Source organism: Athene noctua, chromosome 6 (assembly GCF_965140245.1).
Source record: "Athene noctua chromosome 6, bAthNoc1.hap1.1, whole genome shotgun sequence".
NCBI lineage: Eukaryota > Metazoa > Chordata > Aves > Strigiformes > Strigidae > Athene > Athene noctua.
In genome coordinates, this window is record NC_134042.1 from 18009157 (window position 1) to 18035808 (window position 26652).

Here is a 26652-nt window from a genome sequence, read left to right on the forward strand (position 1 = left end):
CAATCTTCCCGGCATGCCCTCCTGCCACATGCCGTTCTCACAGCCAATTGTAAGGACGTATTTATCCAGCAGCCTAATTCTGTGCAGAACTTCTTTGTCGTAAAGATCTTTCTCTTGCACACTATGGTATCTTACATCTATATGATGTGCTTACAGAAATAACCATCTTTGGTATACTGCTTCTGCTATGAGTATTTGAATATTTTTGTCCTAGATGCAAATTTGTGGAATTTTCTAGAATATCAAACTGCAGCTATGCAATTAATACATGAAAATATTTTGAAACATGCATGAAGAAATTTTTTTTTGTATGCATATATGTGTCTTAGAGCAGAAAATAACATTCAAAAGTTAAATAGCCTATCATATTCTAAAAGCTTCTGGCACTTTTTGGGGGATATATGCCAAATCATTTCTTAATCTAGGAAGCTTGCCCATAGCTAACCCTGGCATTTGCTGGCTAGTTGGCTTTAGAGAAAACAAGTTACTGTGTAGTAGATTTTAATAACAGAAGATGTGTTTTGTCATTCCATGAGTACTCTGTGTTCTGTCTTCTAGTGACTGCATGACATGCACAGTTTTGTCATGTTTGTGCTTTATGCTGGAAAGTGACCATGTAAAAAGTTAGATTGTTGGTATTATGCAGGCTGCTTTTAAATCCAGTTTTCAGGGGCCAGGTTGGATGTCATGGCTGTTCACCATATCTCATAAAACCACTAGCAAGCAAATCAGTCAGTTATTGAGTGTCTATATTTATCCATATTTATCATATGCAAATCAACTAGCTGAAGTTAAATTTACATTTTCAACAAAGTCAGTCTGATGACTGATCAGCTGATTATCCTATTTAACATTGTGACCACTGCATTCAAATCTGTTAGGATTAATGTTAGGATTATAAAACTTACAACTGCTTAGAATTTGAAGGTAAAATAAGTAATATTTCCAATTCCAGTAGCACTGCTATATATCAGCCCTCTTCCTGGAATAATTGGGAGTATTAATTGCTTTCCTCTCTGTTGCCTTAGACTTGGCATGCTCTGCTTTTTTGTAGACAGTACACATGCCAAGTCTGGCCAGATCAGACAGTTACAAGAAGTTCAAATTAGATAGAGACAGAATTTTAAGAAATATAGTCATTAAATGTCTGAAGCATTCAAACTGGTATTTTGTTCTGGTGACATTACCTAAATGTTTGTTGTAAATAAAATATATATTAGTAACTTTCAGTAAATAAAGCTACTTTTGTTCTAAGCTAAATGTTCTTGTGAGAAATATGTCAAACTCACATGGTCAATTTATGAAGCAGCTCATGTGATTAAATCATACAAGGTTATTTATATTTTTCTCCTTCCAAATATTTGCAGTGTTTGCAGAGCAGCTGAATGTGTGATTATTTTTTTTTTTTTATCTGAATAAATTGAGAAGAAAAAGTAAACCAGAGTCATAAGGAGAAATTTGTTAGGAATAATTTATCTTTTTTTCCATAAAGAATATAATTTCTAGATTTAGTAGCTAATTGTGGTCTGGAAGTATTATACTGTGATCTACTCCTGTCACTGTTTGGAGTAACATTTTTTTTTCTGCATCATGCAGGAAGAAGTAACAGTCCATCTTCGCAACATACACAGGGAATTGTATGGTTTTCATCTCAGCCACTTGCAGTAACCCTAGACAAGCAACTTTCCCTTAGTGTGTTCCTTGAGTCTCCAAAGTGTGTAACTGATTCTCACAAGATAATAGCTCAATTAAATTTTATAATGCACCTTCAGAGTACCGAAAATAGTTTGAATTAAGTTCAATTATTTTCAGGGAGGTTGCAAGAGCTGTTTATGGTTCTGAATTTATTTCCTAGTTATTTTCATACAATTCTGCTGAACATACACATTTTAGGAAAGATGCAACTGTTTTTTGTTTGTCCATATATTATTTTTCTTCTTCTCCCCCACCTTTTCTTTCAGAGTACTAGCCCTGAGAAATTCTAATTTTGCATCTAATTAATTCTACTTAATTGTTACTGTTGCTAAACTGCATCTGGTTAAAATGTCTTTGAAGCCTTTGATACAGGTTGAAAGAATATGGCCTGTTTTCTCATATTTTTATTTAGTATGAAGAACCAGCTGCTGTTTTGTATTAAAAACATTGGTTCATTGAGTTTGGGTTTTTTTCTTAAGTAGGCATTTGTAAGACAGTGTATCTGTTGAGTAAGCTTTTGTTATCATTTTAGTCTATTTATTTATAAGAAGTGTCCTGACTTTTTAATTATGAACTTTAGCATATACATCAAGTACAAAAAATGCTACAGTGGCATATTAGAGACAGGTCTGAACTGCTTTATAGCTGCTTTTATTAGTATATTGTTTAGTTTGTGGAGAGTGACATGGAAACCAAGACTCTTCATCAGTACTCTGCACTGTTTTTTACATAGCCTTTAATTTGAATGTAACCTTTCAGTACACAATAATTGGGCTTTTACTTATAACTATTTTTTTAACATCTCTATGCAAACTGAATCCATTTCTGCTTCAGGAAATGTACCTGTAATGTTGCATGTTTGATTCTCAATTCACTAGTGGCTGTAAAATAGTGTATGTGTCTGGAAGGGAAAAAAAGAGGGAGAGAGGTAGGAGTGGTGATGAGTTTCTGCTGTCCTAAGACATTTCTTTCATTAAGACCATTTCCAAGGGCAGTTTGTCTCCACAATTTTTCAGCCAGTACAACTGATATGTATATCATGTTGTTACGTACTACCTTCTGGGTTTTGTTCTGGTTTGTTTTGTTTTGGTTTGTTTTTCTCAGCACTCTACTACTAACCTCACTTAAATAAATGGATGTATCTACAATTGCTGTTACTCTTTCCCAGAAAGTATTTAATACCACTCACGCACACACTTCTCACAATCTGAGTGTTTAATTTGCGCGAGAAGTAGTCATGCCAGTTTTACTGATTTCATAAGGATTTCATAGTGTAATAGCTTCACATAAGTATGTTAGTATGTAGTATATGCTTAACAGTAAACTCCTTTTTAAAATATTGTAACAGAGAAGTAGTCTGTATTTATAATCATTAGAGAATGTTTGAAATTTCCATATATGTGCTTTCAGACCACAGTATGTAAACCAAGTGATTCTTTTCTTGGTATTCCTTTATTTTCAAACTTCAGTTGCCACAGTTTCTTTTATTTCCTTTCTGTACTCAAGCCTGAGTATAGAGAATACCTCAGTGTAAATGTACTGACGAAAGTGGTCCTACTAACACCCTTACCTTTAGCAGTGTTTTAGTCACTTAAATATAAGTTCAAGAGAGATCTTCTGCATTGCTTTCTGTAACATCTTGTCTGCTTTCTGCAGCAGTCCCAGTCATGATCCTTTCCTCTAAAGATAAGTCATTTTTTACCCCGCTCTCAGAAATTTACAAACACAAACTTGCTTTGTTGTAAGATTGGCTTCCCTCCTGTCCAAAATCAGGTCACCACAGTCTTATACATTCAGGATTTTGAAAATTACAGTTTCTTCTTTGCTGACTTTTGAAGTTCCCTATTTATTAATCAGACAGAAAGCCATTTTGGCCAAAGTTACTTCATCATTTGGGTGAACTGAAAAATTAGATTTGGCATAATTTGAAACAGGCAAATCTGTATTTCTCATTAGGATAAAATCTTTTATACCGATTCATGACAAATGGATTGCTAATGTAAACTGTAATATTTTTGTATTAGCTGGTTTTAGGTCGAGAATTTATGAATAAACCACAATGCAGTATAATATATGTTACAGAGACAAAAAAACCACTATGCTCAAAAAAATTCATCCAATCCATTTTATAAATGCATTCCATGATATTTGCATTTATGTTGTTCATATAAATAGTGCTATTTTCTTTTTTTTTTTTTTTTTCTGTATGAAGGTATGGAGTAACCTAGGTCCTACAAGTCAAACTATTTATTTGAATAATTTTTAAGAAAACAGATGGTGTCCTACACTTAACTATATTTTTTTTTTCTTGTCTATCAGTTATGCCAGAATTGTAATTGATCCTGTTAAGGACTCTATAAAATTTCACAATTTATTCTCAGTATTATTGAGCAGAATCTCTACCGAATTTTAGACATGAGAAAAAAACTTGCAGGGGGGGCAGAAAAGGGGTCACAATCTAAAGTAGTAGTGCATGGAATCCCTGGAATGATGAAGCAAATGAGCACAGCTCATACTGCTGTTCCAAAGCATGGGACGGTGTGGATTAAAGAATAGGGGATTTGAAGGGGTGCGGGAGGAAGAACTGAAGAATACAGAGTTCTGGGCCTATATACTATGCCATAAACACATTCAATTCATGTATCTAAACAGTCGGGAAAAAATTTCGTTATTTTGAGTTCAAAACTGGCCATGCAAATGTGAGTAGACAATGAATCGTTGAATTATGGATCTGAATTTATTGAGAATTCAATTAATTTTAAGTTGAAAATATGAAATCTTATATCCCTGTTATACTGAAGCGTCGGCTCTGATGTACAATGTTAAGACAAGAAAATAAAGATATTAAAAGATGGAAACACCTGTTCAGGGATGAGAATTTGCTGTGGGCATGAAAGAAAAGGAAAATGGAGCTGGCTTATACAGGATGGCTTTTTGCTTTTTAGTACTTCAAGTTCAAACTGACTAGTAACAACTGCTTTAGTGGCAAGCTGATACCTTTCCTACTTCCCTTTTTGCATCATACAATTCATGTTTTCCTCATGTACCTCTAGGAGATTACCCATACATCTTTATGAAGGTTTTTCTGACAATAATACAGGAAAATATTCATCCTTTGAGAGAAGAGCACAAAGAATCGCATGCATTCACTTGGCCAGCCTATATCCTCATTGTTAGCCCTTAGATCTTAATTTAGACTTGGGTTTCCAGACATCAAAGCCAGTCAGTACCTTTCCAATTCAGACATTGCTTCTGAGAACATGGTTATTAAAGTGTTTCATTTGACGATTAGCTATGATTTCTGGTGATACTTTTCCAAATAAAGTAGCAGCCTGAACAGGAGGCTGTTACTCATTCCTTTGTTCCATGGAGGACTTCACTTGTACGAGCCTTCCACACTCAAACCGAGACTAGAACAAGTGATAAACATACCAGTTCCACTCAACAGCTTGGGTTATTGACTGGAATTTAACAATTTATAAAAGCTCCTGAAAGGTTTAAGCAACAGCTATCATTGCTTACCATCCACCAAGTCACAGATTAAGAAATTAAATGGTAGCTGAAAGTAAGGATTGTTTCATCTAAAGCAGGGTCAGTTTGCATACTAGACGTAGTGAATAGCTTTCAACTCTCATTAGTGTATCAACTTAGCAAATAGATGACTTCCAACCTTTAATGTTCCTTTAAAAACGGAATGGTTTCAAGTTCCCTTCTGAATACATTCCTACATAAGCTCTTACCACTTGCTTCATACAAATCTATACTAGTATTCTATATAGGGTAAATGAAGCAGAAGGCAGGTTGCATTTATCCTGTGACAAGATGAAAAGCTGATTACGCAGATGAGTGCAGATGAAGTGGAAACCTCTCGGAGATTAGGTTTTGCTCTCAGTGTGCCCTACATTGCAGCCTGACATAATAATTTCATGTTGGTTGCTTTTTGTGGACTCTGTCTCCATACAAACATTGTGCTTGCAAAAAAGGAAGTTAATAACTAAGTAATTGTTAACCTTTCTTTGAAAATGCTAAACATCAGAAGAGAAAGCCTTACTTTCAGCCAGGGTTTTTTCCATTCCCTAGTCTGCAGGCATGTCTCAATATGCAGAGTATGAGCAAGTATTTATGTATAGGCAATCAGTTGATGGTCAGAAAATTTCAGGTAAAAAGGAGAAAACTCACTTTGTTAAGATTTCAAAAGGAAACGATTTTATGAGTGCTTCCTAAGGTGGTAGGAATCTGATGATCCCCAATGTTTCAAATAGAGGTGGATGATTTCTCTTTAAGTAAGATCACATTTATTTATGAAAAATCTGCGCAGTGAGCTAATAAAGAATTTAATAAACAGACCGCATATTAATGAAGCTCAGCAGAACCAAATGTGACATTTTCAAGAGGCTGTAAGTTACAGTGAGAAGAGGTATTTCATTGCAATGTTTCAGTATTGAGAAGGGTCTTAAACACCAATGGGAATCACAGGACCATTTCTTTCTCCCAGTTGTGACCGTTACTAGAAATATTTTAACTTTAATTCTGTTACTTCTGAGTTGTCTCTATTCTTTTCACCTAAGTTGTTCCAAAGGCCTTTTCTTTCCTTTCTTTATGGTTCCTTCCAGAGTGGAGTACTTTCAGTGAAGAGCAGCAGGAAGGTAACTTGTAGAAAAATAATGTTCAGACCAATAAACTAGGTCCTTTTTCTGCTCCACCTAAAATTCTGTCCCTTGACATATCTAGGTATTTTATGAGGTAGTTTAGGGCACCAGCTTGTGTTGTGATTTACCTCCTCGGGCCATGTTAGGAGTGACGGGTGGGATTCCTTGTCCTCTCCTGCTGCAGTTTGGAGCTGTGCCTGCTCTGCTTGAGGGCCGTACTGCAGTTACTGTGGTGAGCGGTGGCTGTGTGATTGGCAGTGATGCTCTTCCAGGAGGAGAACAGATTTGATGGATGATGGAAGGACAGTTTATGACAGAAATGAGCCGGCTGAAGCCTCGGCGTGTTTGGCTCCCCGGAAGCCCACACTTTGCTGGAAAATCTGTGTTCTGACACATCGGGCGGCAAGACCAAACGGCACAGCGACGGCCCTTCCAGCGAGCCGCGCAACACCCCCGGCCCCCAGCCCTTGGCCGCCGGCCCCGCGTGCATGCAGCCCCGGCGGGGCCGGGGGGCTACGCCGACCCCCCAACCTCCGCCTGCCCCCCCCAACCTGCCTCCGCTCCGCCGCCGCGGGGAAGCGGCGCAGCCCGAGGATTGGTCACTTGCTCTGTCAGTCCTGTCGTGTCACCTCCCCCACCGGGAGGGCCCGGCGAGGCGCGCACAGCGAGGGGCTCCGGGGCTGGGAATGAGCCGAGCGGCGGCGGCGGCCACCGAGGGGCGGGGGCCGGGAGTGGCGCGGGGGCCGGGAGTGGCGCGGGGCGGCCGCGGCCGTGCCGCCGCTCCGCAGCCTGTGCCCTCCCCTGCACCCGGGAGAGCAGCAAGAGCATCCGAGCGCCGGGCTCCGCTCCCCGCCAGGTAATGGATCCGTGCCCTTCGCTCGCTTGGCTGCCGCGCTGCCCATCCGCCCCTTCCCTGCAGGGGCTTCTGTCGCAACCGGATGGATTAAATGATGAAACCACTAACTCAAGACTGCGGAGAAGGGATCTCTTTAGCCCTCATTAGCATCTCGTCTGCTCGCTCGCTGTTTATTTATATATAGCTTCTGGGGAATCATAGAAGCCGGGATCTCTTAGTTTCTCTTGCAGTCTTAAAAAAGTCCGTAGCTTTCCTCCTTTCCCCTTTCCTGTCGGAGCTATTAATGTAAATTATTACCGGATTACTGCCCCTGCCCCCAAATGACTCTACAAACTGAGCTCTTTTTCTTCTAGTCTAATGTGTGGGGTAGGCACAGTGAAGCGGGGAACGCAGCTTGTTAGAATTCTGTAGTTTTTGATGGATGCAAATATCTTCATGCACCCAGGGGGGCAGATGAGTGGAAAACATGTGATTAATATTTGCAGCGTTCAGACAATCTGATACTTAATGTTATAAAGCTTATGGGAGTCACCACCGCAGATGAGGCTACTGAACTGACCCTGAGTTAGAATGCTTTTCTATAGGGACATCTGCAAGTATCTTTTATACGTAGGAAAAGGACACATACTAACATTATAGAGAAGCCCTTGCTGTCTTTCACAGTCTCCTTTCTTCAGCTGCAGTATTAAATCACATTATGATACAACTGACAGAGAGTTGGTCTGGGAACTGTTTATACTTAGTCCTTCTGGCTGTTCCACTGTCTTGTCTTGTGATATTTGTTTTCCCAAGAGTGTAGCAGGAATCATAATGGCTCCTTCCTTTCTTGGAGCTTCACGGGAAATTAATCAATATTAAAAAATTGCTGAGAAAGTATAGAGAAGTTTTGATTATGTTCCGACTTGTGGTTATTTCTTTCTATCCATCCTTTGAATTGCTCATGGTGGTTTTACATGTAGAAATGTCTTGTACAAGTGTTAAACCATTATGTACATTTAAAGATATTTCTACAAGTTTATCAGTAGTATTACTATAAAGTTCAGGCAAATCACACAACATGTTCTGAAACTTTCACCTTCCAGGTGGCTTGGCCTGTGCTTGCAGGTGAATTTACTTGTTTGGGTAAATTTCAGCAGAAACAGTTCAGCCACTTTGGATTAAATCGAGAGTGGAAGAGAGAAAGAAGAAATGCTTTCCGTATTGCTAAAAAAAGAAACTGTCAACCCATAACATCATTAACTTAATTTGAAGGACAGTCGGCAGAATGTCTAGGGATAGAGAGTTGCAGTTTGGTATGAAATCAAACGATCTTGTGAAGTGTCTTTTTAACAGTGGAAATTAATTTTGACTTGAGTGCAACCTGTCACATTAAAAGTCAAGTGCCATGAAGATGCATGTTCCCTTGTGTTTTTTTATAGATGTGTGTGTAAGGTGTACAGCTACATGGGCATATGTGACTTAATCATGTGGTAAGTAGTAAACAACAGGTGAATGTTTCCATAATATTTTTCAACTCGTTAGGATAAGATTCAAGTAGAGGCATGGGTTAAAGTATATTATCTCCGTAGAAGTTGTCTTACAGAAACAGGTATTTCCAGAAGATTTGAAATTTTCCTTTGAATTTCTGTTTTCAGTTTTTTGTATCTGTAGAGTGTACAGGTCTACCTATCAATCCTTGTTCACTTAATTTAAAATAAACCAATAATACTTTTAAAAGAAGAAAATAATGTTTTGCTAGAAGATGATGACAAATTAGAGAAAATCTCAATCTGAGAAAGTTTAGCAACTAAAAAACGTTTTGTGTAAGCTATAGGCAAATATCAAATAGAAAACTGAGAAATGGCTGCTTTTCAAAATAAGTGCCAAGGTAATGAATTTTAACTTTATACTAACTTTTGTCAAGATATAAAAATATGGTGGAGACAGTTCTGTCTGGCATATAAAGAACTACTTTGTTTTTTGGAGGGGAGGTTGGTTTTGTTTTGTTTTGATTAGAAGACTAATATCCCACTTTTTCTCTGTCAGAAAAAAAGATTATTTTTCCACTTTATTTAAGAACAACTCTTGATGATTTGTCTATGTCAAGAAGCATGTAACCTTGTGCCTTTACCATATCATTTAACAAGGTGATACTTTCTGAAGCTTTAATCCTGCTTTAACTCGCACACCTAAAATGTTTGATAGTGGAACCAATAGTTAAAAGCAGCTTTTGTAGATGACCCTGAATGATACTCTCTAGAGAGTGGTCAAGAGTAGGAAAAGAAAGGCAAGAACAGTCATAGAGATCTTCGTTAAAGCTCTAGGGTAAGATAGCTTTCTGCTCTTTACTATAGCATTTAAGAACTGAATGAGAATAAAATTTTCATGTGCCTCTGTGTTGCTGTTTTCAAAAATTAGTTTGCATCCCTTTCTCCACCCAGTCTTCCTGGCATCTGAGAATGTTTGACAGCTTTTAATTTTGCTTTAGCTATTTTGGCATGAAATAAATTCTTCTTCTAGCTTTGATCTCATATGACTTTTATAATATATAAGAATGTATATTCCATGAGTTTTTAGGTATCATGAGTACCACCAGAAAGGCAGGAAATTGTCCATCATGGGGTGACCAAATAGATACAACTCAATGGAATCTGAACCTTAACTGAGAAGAAATTGTTTCTACCATTTCAGCATGTCTTATATATTTATACATTATTCCTTTACATCCAACACCTCTTTTTATTATTAATAATCATATCTTGCTGCTATTGTTGCTAGTTGTGACCATCCATGTTTATTTGCACATACTTGGAGACAGTAAGAGCAAAGATGGCATTAATATTTTAATGACCAAGCACAAGTCAGTCCTTGTGATTTTTGTTGATTTTTTGAATCTGATTGTACTCCTAATGGTCTGTTTAGTTCAGCCTTCCTCTATGACAGTGGAGCCTCTAGAGCCTAGAGCTGCCTGCAAGAGGGAACCTGAGGGAGGTTTGGGGTTTTTTTGCCGTGATCATTTAAAGACTTATGCAATTTCATAACATCTTCACAGGTTAATGTTTGTGAATTTGCTTCCCTGTAAGTGTTGCCAGAGTAGATACGGTATGTATAGTTAGTCGTAGCACTTCTGCTCAAGAACTGAGAAAGTGCACAAAATGTGCTGCATGAATTCTTATCCAAGTAACTGTCTCCTAGTCATGCAGATACTGCCATTTTTTTTCCCATTCCATGGAAGGTTGAACCTCTAATCATTGGTTTGGACCATGGAAGGTTGAACCTCTAATCATTCAGTTTGATTTTAAATCCAGTTCTATGTGGTGATAATGGAAGGCTTAGTATCTCCACAAGACCATATATATTTTGTTGAGTTGGGCCCTTAGAAAGTTATGTAAGACCTGTAAATTCCCAATATTGAATTGCTTCTGTCCTCTAGTTAAAGAGTCATTAAATCTTATGAATTATTTTAAATGGTATTACTGAAATCTTGAAGTAAAATTGGTATTTGTTACATCAAGATTTATGTTGACGTTTTTCTCAAAGCCATTCTTTTTATCCTGCTGTATTTTAAGCTAATTACATGAAATACTGCTTCTTCATGTTTTAATCTTCTTCCTTTTTTCCTATAAGGGTTGTTTTGTTGCTAAAGTTAGAACCCCCTTGGGGATCTGTGCAACCTGTTCTATCTTAAGGCAATTTGAGTTTTATAAATATTTTTAAACATTATTAGTAGTAGAAGTACATTTGCTTGTTGACAGACTTGCTGAATTTAATAAAAATTCCAGGTATGGTCGTCCATGATAGGGCACAGCCAAAAATATCACAATGACATATAAGCAATTAACCATTTTCAAGACTTTTTTTGATGTTAATTGATTTATTCTTAGGACAGATAAAACAGACTAAATGTTGTATGTTGTATGTGCTTAATATACCTATTTGTTTAACAGGCCTTTGGAAACCCTGTAGTCTCTCAGGTGGATAGCAATTGGGTTTATACTTTTTTGTTAATTATAGTCATATGTCAAAACTATTTAGCTATGTATGAAATGCTGCTAGCAAAAAGTTGCACTGAAGAAAACAAATGCAATTATTGCTCTCTGCTTCAACACTTACTTTTTTGAAGTGTTAATACGATCATCCCATTTCATCCAGTACAGCCAAGGTTTTCAAAACTTCAATGATAAATATAATTTTTGAAGAAACCCAAAATTTCTTAGGGCTAAAGTAATTCAGAGATCACTAAGGTTTAGGAAGGGGGAAAATTAAAAAGCTTTTTGAGTTTATTCTCAAAGTATGCATAGTTAAAAATAGGTTTGTTGATTTATCAAATACATTATTTCAGAATTTTTCTTGATTCCTAAGAACTTAATGTGGGAAAGCATCTTTGACCTTTCATTGCAAAAATATGTATTCAAAGCTTGCTGGATTTTATGGAGAGGTTACTCTAAAGGTGTAAAATGTCAACGCAGGTTTTTTTAATTGCTGTTATTCTTTTAAATTCAATTTCTCGTCTTCTTCACTACTGCAGCTTCCTTAGCATTTACACCTCCTTTGACGATTGGTCCAAACCTTTTGCAGCTGGAATTACTTTCCTTGCTCATGAAATAGCTCAAGGATTTGCTGTAACGTAGCCTTTCAGTTTTCTTTTCCTTTGTTTTCTTTAGATGCTGTATTGAGTTTAAAGTTCAGAATATATGGGTATGCCAGATGTGTCTCTGAAAGTGATGTTTGGCAAAAGACCTTTATTCTGAAAGGCTGTGTACTAAATGCTTCATTTAAATATTGTCATGACACTAGCAAGCATGGACATGCAATAATTAAATAAATAAAAATCTGATGTCTTGGTTTAATGAAACTAAAGATGCTAAACAATACAAACCAGAACAAGATGCAGCTCTTCTCTGAAGAGTTTGCTATCCAGACAAGCAAAATTAAAGCTTTTGGACAAAGATTAACAGAAGACAATTCTTTTATTTAAGAAATATTTATTTAATTCATGTTGTTTTTCTGTAGAAATATCCTGTACTTGCTTCCAGAAGTGAAAACAAGCTACTGTGTATCTTGTAGGATGTACCCACTAATAAACTGTTAAATAAGAAATGTTTTATTTTGGAGGGGATTATTTATTGAGGTTAGAACTGAGAAAAAGTCATGTGCACAGTTTATGACCCAAGTCTAAAGTGTACAAATACAATCTTGAAGATTTATATTATTTTGTTCACTATCAATGCAAATTTTTTTGTTTTACTTTTCCTGATAATATAGTATGTTTCTGTTGAAATATGTGAAGATTACATTTTAGACATGTGAATAGAGGTCTGTACAAGCTGTTTTGGACTAATATGGTGCTTTTTTTTTTTTTTATTACTTGAAAATCAGCTGACTATTAACTAGTACAGCTTTTCATTAAGACCTCTGTATCCTGAGGCAAAAGATCTTTCTTCTTGCCTGTAATTATTTTTACATGACTATATGAGTTCAGCTGAATATTAGCCACATGCTGCTATACACCTATCCAGGAATAATTTTAAGTTTTAAGATATGAGATATTACTGTGAGTGTTCATTTTAGGTACAGAAAGTTGTAGGGGAGGGTCATTTGAATAACGTATATGTATTACATAATTAATAAACCACAAAATACTGTGTGATGAGGTTGTTGAGGAATAAACCTTGTCTTTATTTTAAGGTAGATGAAATAATTCTAACAGTAATTTTAATTTGCAGATTTGGCAAAATACTCTTTTCTTACCAGGAGAGTTTGGGGTATTGTTTGCTTCTTTGCTTGTTTGTAAGTATCTTTTGAATCCCTTTGAATCATAACAGTTTGTGCATGTACAGTCTGGATATAGTGAGAGCGTAAGTCAAGTCGCTATGATAATACTGTACCTGCTACTTTAGCCCTTAGGAATTTTGGATAGATAGGCTCAATGGATTTTCTTTTTCCCTATGTAGTAAGAAATGAAGAAAACATGGTCTGGAGTATGGTGAAGATGTCTTTGTTGAGGAAGGTACAATTTAACTGTTTTTGCTGGGTTGGACTGGCAGACCTAGGCCAGGAGGGCAGCCTCATTCTCTGCTGTAATATTTGTTAGCTCCAACAGTTTCCTTTAGAAGAGAAGAGCTGAGGGTCAGTGTTGGTGCTTGAAACAACGTCTGGCTGCTGTTTCATGTATCATGCAAAATGGAGATTCCTCTGGTTTCATCTTTTGTGTAGAATAAACTTGTTTTTCTGATATTCCATTGAAAAAATCAGAAAGACTGATTACTACCATCTATATTGAAGTTGCTCAGGCATTTTTCATTGTAAGATTCTCTTTTCAGTTATAACTTTGTGACACTAATTATTTAAGCTGCAATTCTCCATGTTGCCTCCTGAAATGTTTTTCCTTAAGAAGATCTCCAGTAAAAAACTAAGGCAGTTGTTTTTCCAAGTAAAACTGGAGGAGTGCGGCGAGGAATTACAAATATACTTTTGATCATGTTATAAATTATTAAACCCATTTAATACCTTTAAATTCTATAAGAGTTGCTGTTGCTGTCACCTAGAAAAAAGTCTCTTATTTGTAAGGGAATTACATTTTACTTCAAATTCTGTATGCTGAACTTATCTTTATCTGGAATGCAATGTTTTTAGTGATAAAAACAGTGAGAAAGCTCTGTTCCAGTCCAAAAAACTGGAAGCAAGATGATCGACTCATGAGTTTTCTTGGTTCGTTCCCTGCTAAGTGCCCAGGAGCAAGGTGGAAAATGTAAAAACCTGGCTGAAGTGCAGAGGGATTTTGTTTGTTTGTTTAAATGCTGTACTTCTTGAAATACTGTTTCAAAGACCGTTACTGTGTTAAGAGTGATTTCTTTGAGATATGTGTATGGATTGTCTTTGCTCTTTCTCTCCTTTAATGTCTAGTAGCTTACTACTTATTGAATTAAAGACTTCTCATGTTTGTAATATTCATTGCAGAATTTTATATTAGCAACCTCCTGAACAGTCAAATGGAAGAGATTGTGATGGAAATCTCATTTGGTAACATGGCAAATTAGTCCACTTTCTCAAACAGATTTTTGACAAACACATCCTGTGGTGTTGCTGAACTCTGCCAACACAGTTTCAGTAGTAATGAGGACATGTTGCGTTCATCTTTTTTCTTTTTTTAACTTGCTGACGCAGTTCTGTCAGAAAAAACAACATATTGCTCTGCTAAATTGAAGTAGGCTACAGAAGAATGAGAACTTTCATCTCAGTCTCTTTAGGGGGGAAGAGGTCTTGTTGCTTTCTGTAACTAAAATTGCAAAAGGTATTAGCACAGATAAAATATTAACAGAAAAAAAAATCCACTTGTACAAATTCTGCAAATTTCCAAAGTACAGCAGGTTGTATTCAGAAAGTACTGCAGGTAGAAAAACAAAGGTACTACTTGCTATAAGAGTTTCCATTAGCCTCTCCCTGTGCTTCCAGGGTTCTTCCTTTTCAGTTTGCTTACACATAATACTGTTTTTTTTTTCTCCAAGAATCAACTCATACCCTAACTAACCTCTTTAAAACCAGAATTATTTGTCCTCTTTGAATCACTAGTAGTTCCACGCAGTTATTTCCTTCTTTGTACACCAAGTTCAAAACTAGGCCTGACAGGAAATTAATTTCTTTTGAAAGTTATTTATGAAAGAAATGATCCATTACATTTCTTGCTCAACCTGCTGTATAATAATAATAAAACTCTTATCTGGATTTCTAAAACAGAAATTTTAGTATTACATCTTTCTTTCTTTCTTTCTTTCTTTCTTTCTTTCTTTCTTTCTTTCTTTCTTTCTTTCTTTCTTTCTTTCTTTCTTTCTTTCTTTCTTTCTTTCTTTCTTTCTTTCTTTCTTTCTTTCTTTCTTTCTTTCTTTCTTTCTTTCTTTCTTTCTTTCTTTCTTTCCCCTTCTCTTTTTACTGTAAAAGACAGGAGTATCATCCAGGATTTTTATTTATTTATTTATTATTTAGTTTTTATTATTCATTTTATATCTCTATAATTATTTTCTAGTTTTGAAAAATCCCATGGCAAAACCATAATTCAGTGAAATTCTAGAATACTTTTAAGTTGAGAATATTTGGAATAATTAGAATGTAGGAACAGCCAGGAGATAATTTTTTTAAAATTTTGCATTTGGCTATGTCAGAAAATGGGTTTGTGGAATTAGGGGAATAATCCTGTAACAGTTTTCATATTTCTTATTAGGTTTCTAGATATTTTTTTTCCTTATTCCTGTGCTCTCTTCTGTAATAATGCATTAACAAGCCAAAATCAGTTCAAATCTTTGACCATCTTAATATTTTGGTGAAATTCTAATGTTCTGTTTCAACTGTAACTATCAGCAGAAAATAGTATTTTAAGAGTGATTTCGGTTCTGTGATCTTTATTCCAGCACCATTGTTAAATGTACGTCACCTTTATATAAAATACAGATATAAAGCCTATAATTATCATACACTTCAAGCTAATGGCTCTCCATAATCTTGTGTGTAGTCTCTTCTTTTTTTAGTAAACAGTGATGAGCTGTTGCTTGTAGACATGAAGAGAGTGATAAAAATAATTTTATTAACAAAACTGTGAAAACCCCACTACATTTTCATGATGTAGAGGTCATGGACGAAGAGTTGGGCTATTATTTGTGTATTACTGTAAGAGATTTCAGTGAGATACTTAGTCAAATTGGAGGACAGATAAAACATTCTGCCAACTCTGAGATGTATTAGCTGACAAAATTTAATAGCAAATCTAAAAGTGCGTATTATCTGGAGATTATATTTCCTTTTCATATGTGGTCTATCTGTTCTGATCCACATTATGGTCGTGGTAAAACGGAAAGGATTCTTTTGTCAGATCATTACCCTACATCCATTTCTTTGGTTCCTGTTGCATCGACCATTTCTGCTGCTACCAAGTGTTTTACCAAGACCGTCTTGTGGCCTCAGGCAGCCTTGTGAGAAACCAGAAGAATTTATTCCTGGTTTTTCTTCACATATATTGCTTTTATGAGGAAGTAGTGGAGTGAAAATGAGACTCTGTTGTAGCAGAGCTTAAATTCCGGTCATATGTTGATATTGTACTTTGGAAATCAATAGGAAACCACGAATGTGGTTTGATTAGTGGGTGTTTAAGAGGATAATTTACCTCTTTATGGATTAAATTTTGTTGTTTCACTATATAAACTGTCTGGTCCATCTATACCATGCTAGTGGCCACTTAAGTATAGCTTGAAAGATGTATTTGGCTGTAATGCATCAGGAGTATCAGGTAACCTTCTATTAGTGTTCCAGGAGCACCATTAGTTCATCTAATTAGCTGTAGCTTGTTAACACTTTGTGAATCAAAGGATTCTGCCTAATATAATTCCCTGCAGATCTAGAATGAAGTCTTATATTTGCATACCTTTGAATTGTAAGCAGTGGGAAAGTTCCTTAGAAAACATTAAAAACTGTCCTTCCTGCCTATGGTCAACGCTGATGCAGCAGAAAAGTTCTTCATGCTGGTCCTTCCTAAGCTAAGACATGTTGCTACAGAAGTGTTAGTCTCTTAAAACTATATTGGCTCGTTTTTGTGACTGTTGGAAGAAAGATGCAGAATTATTTGGCACAATATTTTGCTAGAAGTAGGTACAAAGATAGATATGTCAACAGATACATTCTTTAGAATTAGTTTCTGTTTTGTGCATTTGGAATTTTTTCAATTAGCAGAAAGATGGGCACGCTAGAGGAGCACTTAGAGGAAAATGTCTTACATTGTTTAGATGGAATATTGGTTTGTCACTAGGCACAGAAAACAGGGGTAATGATTTGACTGCTTAAAGTTTTGTATTTGAGAAGACAGGTTTCAAGCACATATCTGTATCTTCAGAAATATTTGATTAACTTCTGGCATTTGAAGACTGAAGGGGTGTTTTCCCCACTCTGCTGTCCATTTTAGCATCTCATTCCCTCCTCATTTTACTGTTTTCTCTTCTGAGTTTCTATTTTCTGTCATTCTGTCTTTCAAAAGCATATGGGAAAGGAACTAGCATTAAAACATGAATTTTAAGGAGTATATTTTAATTTTTTTTTTAAATTTATATCACATAGTTGATTTCAAATAGGGATTGCAACATAAAATATTAAGAGAAACATTTTTACAGGAAGCATAGTGATGGAAACCTTTTCTTCTTTAGGACCATGTATCTACTGTAAAATGGAAACTACTAACACAAGGGTATGTCAGAATTTTTACTGGAGGAGTACCATGGAGAGCTAAACTGTTATATAAGCAACCATTAATAAGAAACACAGTGAACAGGAACGATCAGTTTCAAGGAGATCAAGTATAAATTGTGAGCACTAGTTCTAAACCCCAATGTTTCTTCATTGCTTTTTTTCCTCTTCTGTGCCCTAAAGAGGTAATATGTTTATTTACAGCTATTCCAAATGAGACAGTGGTCTATAAAGGACCAGAAACTAGTACGGGACAGTTGGCTTCTGAGAATGTGTTTACTTCTAGTGAGGCTTCATTGTATTATTCAGTCCATCCAGAAACTTTTAAAAACAATTTTAATTAACTTAACATGCCATGTGTATATTATAATTTTGTTAAGTTATTATTTTAGATTTCAAGATGTTTAGATTTCTTTATCTTCAGATCACAAAGTGTATTCAGAAAACTGGATTTCAGATTATTTTGTTTCATGGACTGTCTTGTGTTGGATTAATTTGAACAGAGTGAAATAGTCAAAGATCATAAAAGATCCAAGGCATTTTAACATGCTTCTCTGGTTATTTCCATTTCATTTAGCTATTTTTTGTATAGTTTTTATATTTTGCATTTATTCTTAAAAATTGGTTTGGGTTTACAAAGCTGTCCATGGTGGATTAACTTAATGACTTTCAACCTTATGTTCAGCTATGTTATCTTTTTGTTTCATCTGAATTTGTTGGCAAGACTCTAATATGTTTTAGTACTTCCCTTGTGCCATTGCATGAGATCTTGTGCCGTTGAAGTTCTCTGTCCGGTATAGACTCTGCTTCTTATTTCTTAACAACTCTGCTAATGTAGTTCAGTACTTTTGTAGTTGAGAAGAGCAGTATTTTAAATTACCATTGCTAACATTATTAAGTATTGTTCAAACTATTGCACAAATAATTAAATACTCTAATTTTGGGGGTTTGGGTCACAATCCTTTAAATATAATGTAGATTTATAGTTGGAAAGTGCTTGTTAAAGAATTATATATGTCTAAGCTGCTGCAAGGAGCTGTCACGTTTTTGTTTTCACAAATAAATAACCCCTTTTTATCTTTCTAATTATAACATTTGTAAGTCAAATGATAGTTTGAAAGAACCTCAGAGAAACAGGAGAGTTTAAGCAAGAGAAGAAAATGATGGAGTTTGTCTCTATCAAACAAGTTGTGCTCAGTAAACAAATATTATTGCAGTTTCATTTCAGTTTCTTCTAGCTTGTGACATGGATCCTTCTTCTGTCCGTGTTTTTGCTACCTTTCCTCTACCATGCCTCTTCTGTTTTGCTGTGTTAATTAGCTACATAACACAGCACAGAGAATTAGCCATAGCATACTCAGGAACAAATTGCCACCTAATAACAACCATATTGGGGAGAGCTGGGAAAGTAAGGAGTTCCAATTCTTGCTACTTAAAGATCAGGGGAAGGAGGAAGACCATCTGCCATGCTGAGCAGCAAATGATGTGTCCTGCTAGAGAGAAGGAACTGCAGCTATGGAGACCTGACTTTCTAAGAGCCCATATTGAACAACAAAATGAATGGACGTGTTGACCCTAGAATTTGAGGAGCACTAAATCTGTGACATTATTTGTTGTTGTTAAACTAAAAAAAAATCCATCAGCAGACAAAGTTTGCTTCTCGGCCACCTATATAACAATTTCATTTGTTTCTTCCAGTTTTTATCTAGCTATCTCTGAGTAGCTGTTTTTCTCCTTAAAGTAGTATTTCTCATAACCTGAATCACACCGCTCTCCTACTATGCATTTGAAAGCTGCATGAGAGGAAGTTAGCAATGATGCTGAAGATTGCCTTCGTTGCTCCACACTGTATGTTCTGTAGTTAAAATCTGAAGTCTTCTTGGATTGAGGTGCATTTTACTTAACCTGTAAACTTTGCCTGAATGTGACTTTAATTTACAAAAATTCTCTCCCTGTAGTAAGGTTTGCAAATGCAAGTAGCATTATAGACAGATTGCAAGGTAAACAGAAAAGTTGGGCAATTAGTGTTGTAATTAAGTTTGAAAGTCCTTAACCAGTTTCTTTCCTTAACATAATTCTCCTGATAGTTTTGTACAATGCTTCTGCTTATAGAACAGGGAGTTCACTTCTTTCTTTATTTTCTGATGGAAGATTATAGAAAGGCTGAATAAGGTGCTGAAGGCATGGAAGAGAAAAAGGTTTTCGTAGGAAAGAATGTATCTATTTACAGAAATAAGCTTCAAAATACCACTAAACAATGCAGCAGTGCATGGTATCACATTATCTTTTAAATCAGACTTTCATATTGAATATTTCATTGGCCTAATAGTAACAAGGTGTCCTTTCTGCTATTGCTGTTGTTACTATTACTGGTTTTCTCTAAAACTCACTTTTAATACTGTTTAATTTCAAAGTATGTTTAAATTTTTGCATTGTAAGGAGGGGGTTACATTCTATTCAAGGCAATTCTGGATTTTAATATGTCAATATGTGTGCACTAAATCCATTGTTTAGTTTGGTGGAACTAAGAAGAGATCTAATAGGATGTAGCCATTAAAACAGGTCTAAGCTGGTGTAAGAGGTTGTTGTCAAAGATGGTAAGATTTAGAAAAACACCTTCAATAGATTATTTGTTTCTAACTGAAAAAGAGCTTTTAGTTGCAATATGATTTCAGGGAGAACTGTAGGTCTCATTTCAGTAGCGTAATGTTTCAGAACTCAGGTTAGCTCAGGGAAGCTGCTTGTATTTTGGGAGGGGCATAGCCTAGCAAATTTGTGTGTCAAATTTGTGTAAGGCAAGGGCTATCTAGTTTTCTCCTTTACACATATTCTTTTGTAAAAAAAAAAAAAAAAAAAAAAAAAGGCATGCATGTTACCAAGAGTAATGTACTCTTCAGAACTGAGCTGTGTAGCACCTGGTGATATTACAGATGTCCTTTGAGGATATTAAATTTGATCATAATGTCTGGGTCTATAGCTACTGGGCCTGTAGTTTCCATGTTATTTCTTTGTAGTCACTTAATCATATTTCAATGAGAAGGTGCCAGGCCAGCTGAGGTGAGAGAGAGGAACACATAACATAGTTCAGACTAATTTAACACTTAGGATTTTTTCCTAGATAAGACTGTGAAATGCCCATAATACAGACCGTTTTATTTTGTGTATTAAAAAACAATTCCCTTTCTTCTGATTGCTCCTTTCCTATTTTCTAAATGAAATGCATTGACAAATACTTTGATGTGATGCATCACCTTCCTTAAATCAATAATAAACATAGATCTTGTCTCCTTGGGATATCCACCCTCACTTTAGCTAGGTTTTCCCCAGTTACCTATTGTTTCTTCTTCCTAGTTTAATAGCTGTATGTTGCCAGTGGACCAATATATGGACTGTGCCATCCATTTCCTTGCCTATTAACTCCCTTGAAATTCTGCTCATCAGTTGAGTTCTCCTGTAAGTAAAAACTGACTCAGCATACGTTAGCCAAGACTGCTGAGTATTCATTTATGGAAATGTTCACAAGTTCACTAGCTCATATTTATGGAGCTCACCACAGTAGATTACTTGAGGGACAGTTTGGTGCTATGGCTAAGGTGATGTACTGGCAAACTGCTACCATAATGGGTGTTCCTACTGCTTGGGTGAAGAGTGGGTAGGTTCAAGACTGCTCCTGTGATGAACAAATGTTCTTTGATGGTTGTTATTTCTGTATGCAGAGCCACTCTTGGTTGCATCTGCCAGCAACACACCCTGTGTCTGCACGATCACCGAGTTGTGCACTAGAAGAGCTGCAAGCATGTGCAGCTGGAGACAAGGAAGACTAGAAGTGAGGCCTCTCTTTTTGGCAGTACTCAGCCTTGTCTATATTTCAAACTTCAAACTCAGACAATGAATTAAAACAAGAATACAAGAAAAAAACAGTATGGCATAATTTTCTCAGAAACTCTTACAGATCTATGAAACAAGCCAGTCTTCAGCAGTTCTGGCTAAAGGCTTTGCACCTTTCCTACCCCTTCCTATACCTGCATGTGATTCCAAATCATGCTACATAACTATTGACTGCTGGTGAACAGAGTTAAGGAGCTGATTGGGCTCTGATGGAATATTTTTTACTGTTAGTCTCTCTCTTTAGGATCTCTCCTCTGTCTTCAAGGATTATGTGTGCATATTAAGAATTTTGCTGGCATGAAGAGTGATACTACTCAAAGTAAATGGAAAGTTTGAAACTATTTAAAGAATATTATAAAGAGATGCAATGCTTTAACAAAATTTAAACCAGAATCACTGCAATAAATGCCTACTTGCTGGTAGGATAGCATATTTTGTGTAAATGCTGCTTGCTTTTTAGAGTTAGGATTTTATGATTACTTATGATAAGTTATTGGCATCATTTTATATCTGACTCCTTGCATATTTTTATATTGAAAAAATACATAAAACTGAGATGTAACATGACAGTTTCCTCTTAATTATTGCTGCCTGAGGCTAAGTTTGACTATTTTGAAATGATGAAAAGTGCTGCTGTATTTATGCTTTGAAAGCTTAAAACTGAAATTCCTGCATTTTTCAGCAAAGAGAAGCCTTGGAGCAGGTGATCTCCAGCTTTGTGTGCTGCTGGATTTGCTGCTGAGCTTTAGGTCTTTCCCTGATGCTTATGCATTTCCTAGTGACTGCAGAATTGTCCACTTCAATTGTGCTAGCAGAGTTCCTTCTGGATAAAAAGCCAGTTTAGTGCTCAAAAGAATAAATCAACTTCTATCATAATGTATCAAAAGAATGAAAATTTATCCAATCTGTAGCAAGAAAATACAATGTGATGCAAAGTAAAGGAAATAACAAGCTCAATATACCTTGCCATAGTAGTACAATTACACTATTGCATGTTGAATCAAAAATAGATTTATACAGTACCTATATGCTAGCTGAGTAAACAGAACCTTTTTTTTTTCCTTCTTGCAAGTTTTCTTGATGTCACAGCAGTTTCACAGATAAATACAAGAAGATGTTCAGCCTTTTTTATTTTTTAAATGTTTTCTTGGTAAATAAAGCAGCAAGAACTATTTACATTGTGATGGTGTTATGTTGCTGGTTGTACTGACTGGGTGAAAAGGCGGCATACCTGGTTGAATGAGTCTTTTGACTGAATATTCAACAGCAAGTTAACTTTTAAGAGAAAGAGGGCAATAGGTTCCAGTATTAAAAAGTAAATTTTGTTTGAAATGGGTGTTTTAGTGAACATCTTGTGACCTTATGGAACTCCATTGATTGAGAGCCCTGGAGACAGAGGGATGATGTATGGGAGAAACATTATGACTCCAACTGTGAAGTGTTAGCAATGCCATCCTTTTTGTGTCAGATTTTTCAAGGTAAAAGATTTGTATCAGAAAATACCGAGAGAAGATTGTGCTTCTGCAGGCTTGTTATTTGTTGTATTAAGTTTGCCATGATCAGGTTTGACAGGCTTCTCTCTATTTTTTCCAGCAGACAATATTATTGTTGAAGATTAGTCAGATGCCTTCCGTCTATTCCCTGCCTCACATGCTATGTCATGCAAGCTTTGAAATACTTACAACATAATTTAAATGAATGACTAATTTGGCAAGCATAATGGAAGGCACGCATACTATCCTTCAATTGCACAAACCCATTATGGAGCTTTGTTACATCAGCTTCTATCTTCCAGAGGGAAAAGTCAGAGGATTTACTTACAAGGGCTGTGTAACTCTGGATAGAACCAGTAAACGTTTCTGTAGCTGCTACCAAGTAAGGGAGAGGTTAGAGATGGAGCTGAAAGAACAGACATATGACAACTTTGGAGATATTATTTTCAAGCAAACTACCACAAAAGACATTCTCATTGAACTGTACAAACTAACTGCTGAAAAGGAAAGACTGTTATCCAGTCTTTTGAGATCACACCATATCCTGGACCTTAACACAGGACATCAGGAGGGAAAGCGGCAGGATGTTCCTGGAGTCCTGAAACGTAAAGGTGATGATTACCCCAGTTTTACACATCAGCAGGATTTCCTTCTGGATTCCACAAACAGAGACAATTTGAATAATAAAAAAATGAGGAAATATAGAAGGAAAGAGAACTTCGAGGAGTTCAGACACCAGAAAGGGGGGAAAAAGATATATGAACAACATTTTTCTTTACCGAGCACACAAGACATGCAAATGGAAAATAAGAAGATGCTCCCCACAAGATTTCCTACCAGGAGTTTCACCAGTTCCTTCTCTGCCTCCAGTTGGCTAACATTAAAAGGTAAGGATGATTTACCAGTAGACAATAGTATACAACCAGAAAGGTGGAAAGAAGAAGGGTATTTTCTTGAGAGCAACAAAGCTGTGAAACTGGATGCTGATTTACCACATTCAGGCTCAAAAGACAACAGTGACATGGTTGCAGCTGAACTAGTGGACAATGGAGGATGCATTCCTGAAGTACAACAGAGTATCACTTTGATAAAGTCATCTGAGGACATTCTATCTAACAAATCTGAGACATTAAGTAAATCTGCAGCTGCGGAAAGCTTGAAAAGTAGCAAGGATACTGAGCCGGTATGCAAGAAGAAACCAGGAATCAAAGTTGTTGCTGAAGTACAGGATTCAGAAGCTTGTATTAGAAAAGTTGCCAAACCCCCTGCAGAGTCTTTACCTGATTTTCACAGAGATAAAGAAACCATTTCTCCTGTTCTCACAACGGTACATAATGAGTTTATATCAAGAACTGATGTATACTCTGTAGATGAAGCTGCTGGAGACTCTAAAAACACTGTGCTGCAGGAAGAGGAGCAAGACGGCTCTGATTTGCAGTACAAAGCAGAGAGAGTGCACATTACTGATGAGTCATGCAACCTTGTGGGAGCAGTCAATAAAGCTCTTCTGAAAGTTATACAGAGCGACAGTTTAGATGAAGCTGCAGAATGGAAGAGACTGCAACAAATTACAAGAGTAGACAGAAACCTGCCAGGCTCAATACATGAGAAAAGAACCACGGTATCCCGGGGAAGCAGCAAGCATTTATTTTTGAACCTGCCTGTAAATGAAAGTCCGGATATTTCTCAGACAAATAATAACCTTAAACGGGAAGAGAAAAGGCTGCATTCACCCTCGTTAGTAGCAGTGAGTAATGTTTTTAGTAATTCATATCCGCTATCTAATACACACAAACAAATGTCACCCATTCCTTCTCCGTTATCTTCGAGACTGCCTAGCCCGCAGCTGCATCATCGGATTCTCCCGTTACCAACACTAAACTCTGAGGACGAATCTATGTTCAGTGACTATGGCAGTGGGAGACACGGTGCTATAAACCTCTGTTTCAGTGATTTGGAGCCACAGTTTTATCTGAAGTTCTCTGAACCTGGAGAATTGGGATTTGCCACCAGACAACCAGGCCTACATCAGAATGCAACTGCGGGGCATTTTGAAAAGCGCGCTGTACAAGAAAAATTGACTCCTCGGACACAGCAGAATTTCTGTCCAGGTCAGTCCTATTTCATAGATTTTTAAACTAACACAATCGATCAACCATGAAAGTATTGGAGTGCTTTTTAAAACTAGCCTTTAATAATAAATAGTATATTTGCAATAAAAGTATTTTCACTACTTAAGGATTGAGTGAAAAGTTGTTGATTTTTTTAAACAAAAGTTATAGCTAAATAAATAAAATCTTATAGCTTTATAAGATTTCCTTTCAGATCCATTTGTTTATGTCAGCTTAGATTCAGTCCTGTTGTTCCTGAATGAGCCATTAACCAAAGTTAATTAAATATTTTCTATCTAAAATGAAAAAAAGTTTACATACTTATTTTTTTGCTTTTCCTGTGCTGTGTCTGTCAGACTGTTATGATAACACTGATAAGCAAAACAAACTAAAAAGAACATTTTGGATAAACTGATAGAATATTGTCTGGGCAAGCTAATTTACATTGCCCTAAGTATAGGACTGGTGCTTTGACCATTTAGCTACAAGGGGTCAATGTAAATTCTGTAACAAAGGGCTTGTTTTTAGAAGGATTGCATACAGAAGTCATGTTACAATGTATTTGAGTACAGTGAATGTGTTTATTTATAAATAATACTATGAATATAAAAATGTATAAGTATATGGCATACTGAATAACTATCTTTGTTAGCTAGAACATTAACGTCTAGACCCTTCATTTTTTCTCTCAGAAATGAAAAGGCTGGAGGACTTCATTCCACAGTGGACTGTCTAGGTGTGGCTTTAATTGGTTCCTATGTGTTATAGGGAGGACTGACAGTGCAAAGTGACATGTTTACACTATAAAACTAGAAAAAAATATGGAAAAAACCCCACTGGTATCTGTAATTCTTAGTATTTACTTAGACTCAAGCCTCTTTTGTGATACATCTTTCTCACTCCCACCCCTGATTCCCTTTAGAGTACATTTGGGTCTCTTGTCATACCTTTGACTGATTCAGCTCACTAAAATGGGACAAAATTTTTTTTTTTTTTTTTTTTTTGGAGGGGGGGTGTGTGAGGTGGGGTGGCAAGTGAAGTGTAGTCTGCCATCTTAGCTACCTATATTGCTTCACAGGGTGGCCCAATGAGTGACTGCCAGAGCTGATGCAAGACAAGTTACAAGATTCTGAAGTTTAAACCAGGGAGGAAGACATGGGCATGAGAAAAGGGGGTTTCCAAAAGGGGAGCTGTGTGGGGATGTGAAACCATTGCCTTAGCCAAAGGGTGTTGAATACTGCTTATGAGGCTTGCATTTATGCTTTCTGTTTCTAGAAGTTGCTTTAGTTCCACTCCAGACTAAATCAAATTTAGAGTGTTGTTTGATGAGTTGACAAAGCTGATACAAACACTCACTGGCAAAAAAAAAAAAAAGAAAAAGGGTATGGTGCTCTTCTTTCATTCTTTTCTTGGTTCCTGTTGTGCTGTGTTGTCCTACCTCTCTCATTACTTCTTGTGCTCATAGTACCTTTTGGTGAGCTGGTTTAGCTCATGAAACCAGCAGAAAATTTCACCCCTTTATGACTCAAGTAACACAATCAACCTTTTTCTCCCCACTTTGCTATAGTATTTTTTAAATTAATTTATCATTTAGGATCATTGGATGTGGAACCGCACCTATTGTGCTGCACTCTTTTACTTGCACTGGTTTTGCCTGGGATGGTTAATTTTCATCATAATACCTTGTATGATGCTGTGTTTTGGATTTGTGGTGAAAGCGGTGTTGATAACATGCTAATGTTCTGTCTTGTGCTGAG

The 26652-nt window shown here is 36.4% G+C and overlaps 1 protein-coding gene across 1 annotated transcript; it reads left to right on the top strand.

The window, feature by feature from the left end:
- The first annotated feature begins 7089 nt into the window (after positions 1-7089).
- Positions 7090-26427, top strand: LOC141962125 (formin-1-like). Its single transcript, XM_074909783.1, has 3 exons — positions 7090-7200; positions 22888-24895; positions 25974-26427. The coding sequence occupies exons 2-3, from the start codon at positions 22990-22992 to the stop codon at positions 25988-25990; spliced, it is 1923 nt and encodes a 640-aa protein (XP_074765884.1). The 5' UTR covers positions 7090-7200; positions 22888-22989; the 3' UTR covers positions 25991-26427.
- The last annotated feature ends 225 nt before the right edge of the window (positions 26428-26652 follow it).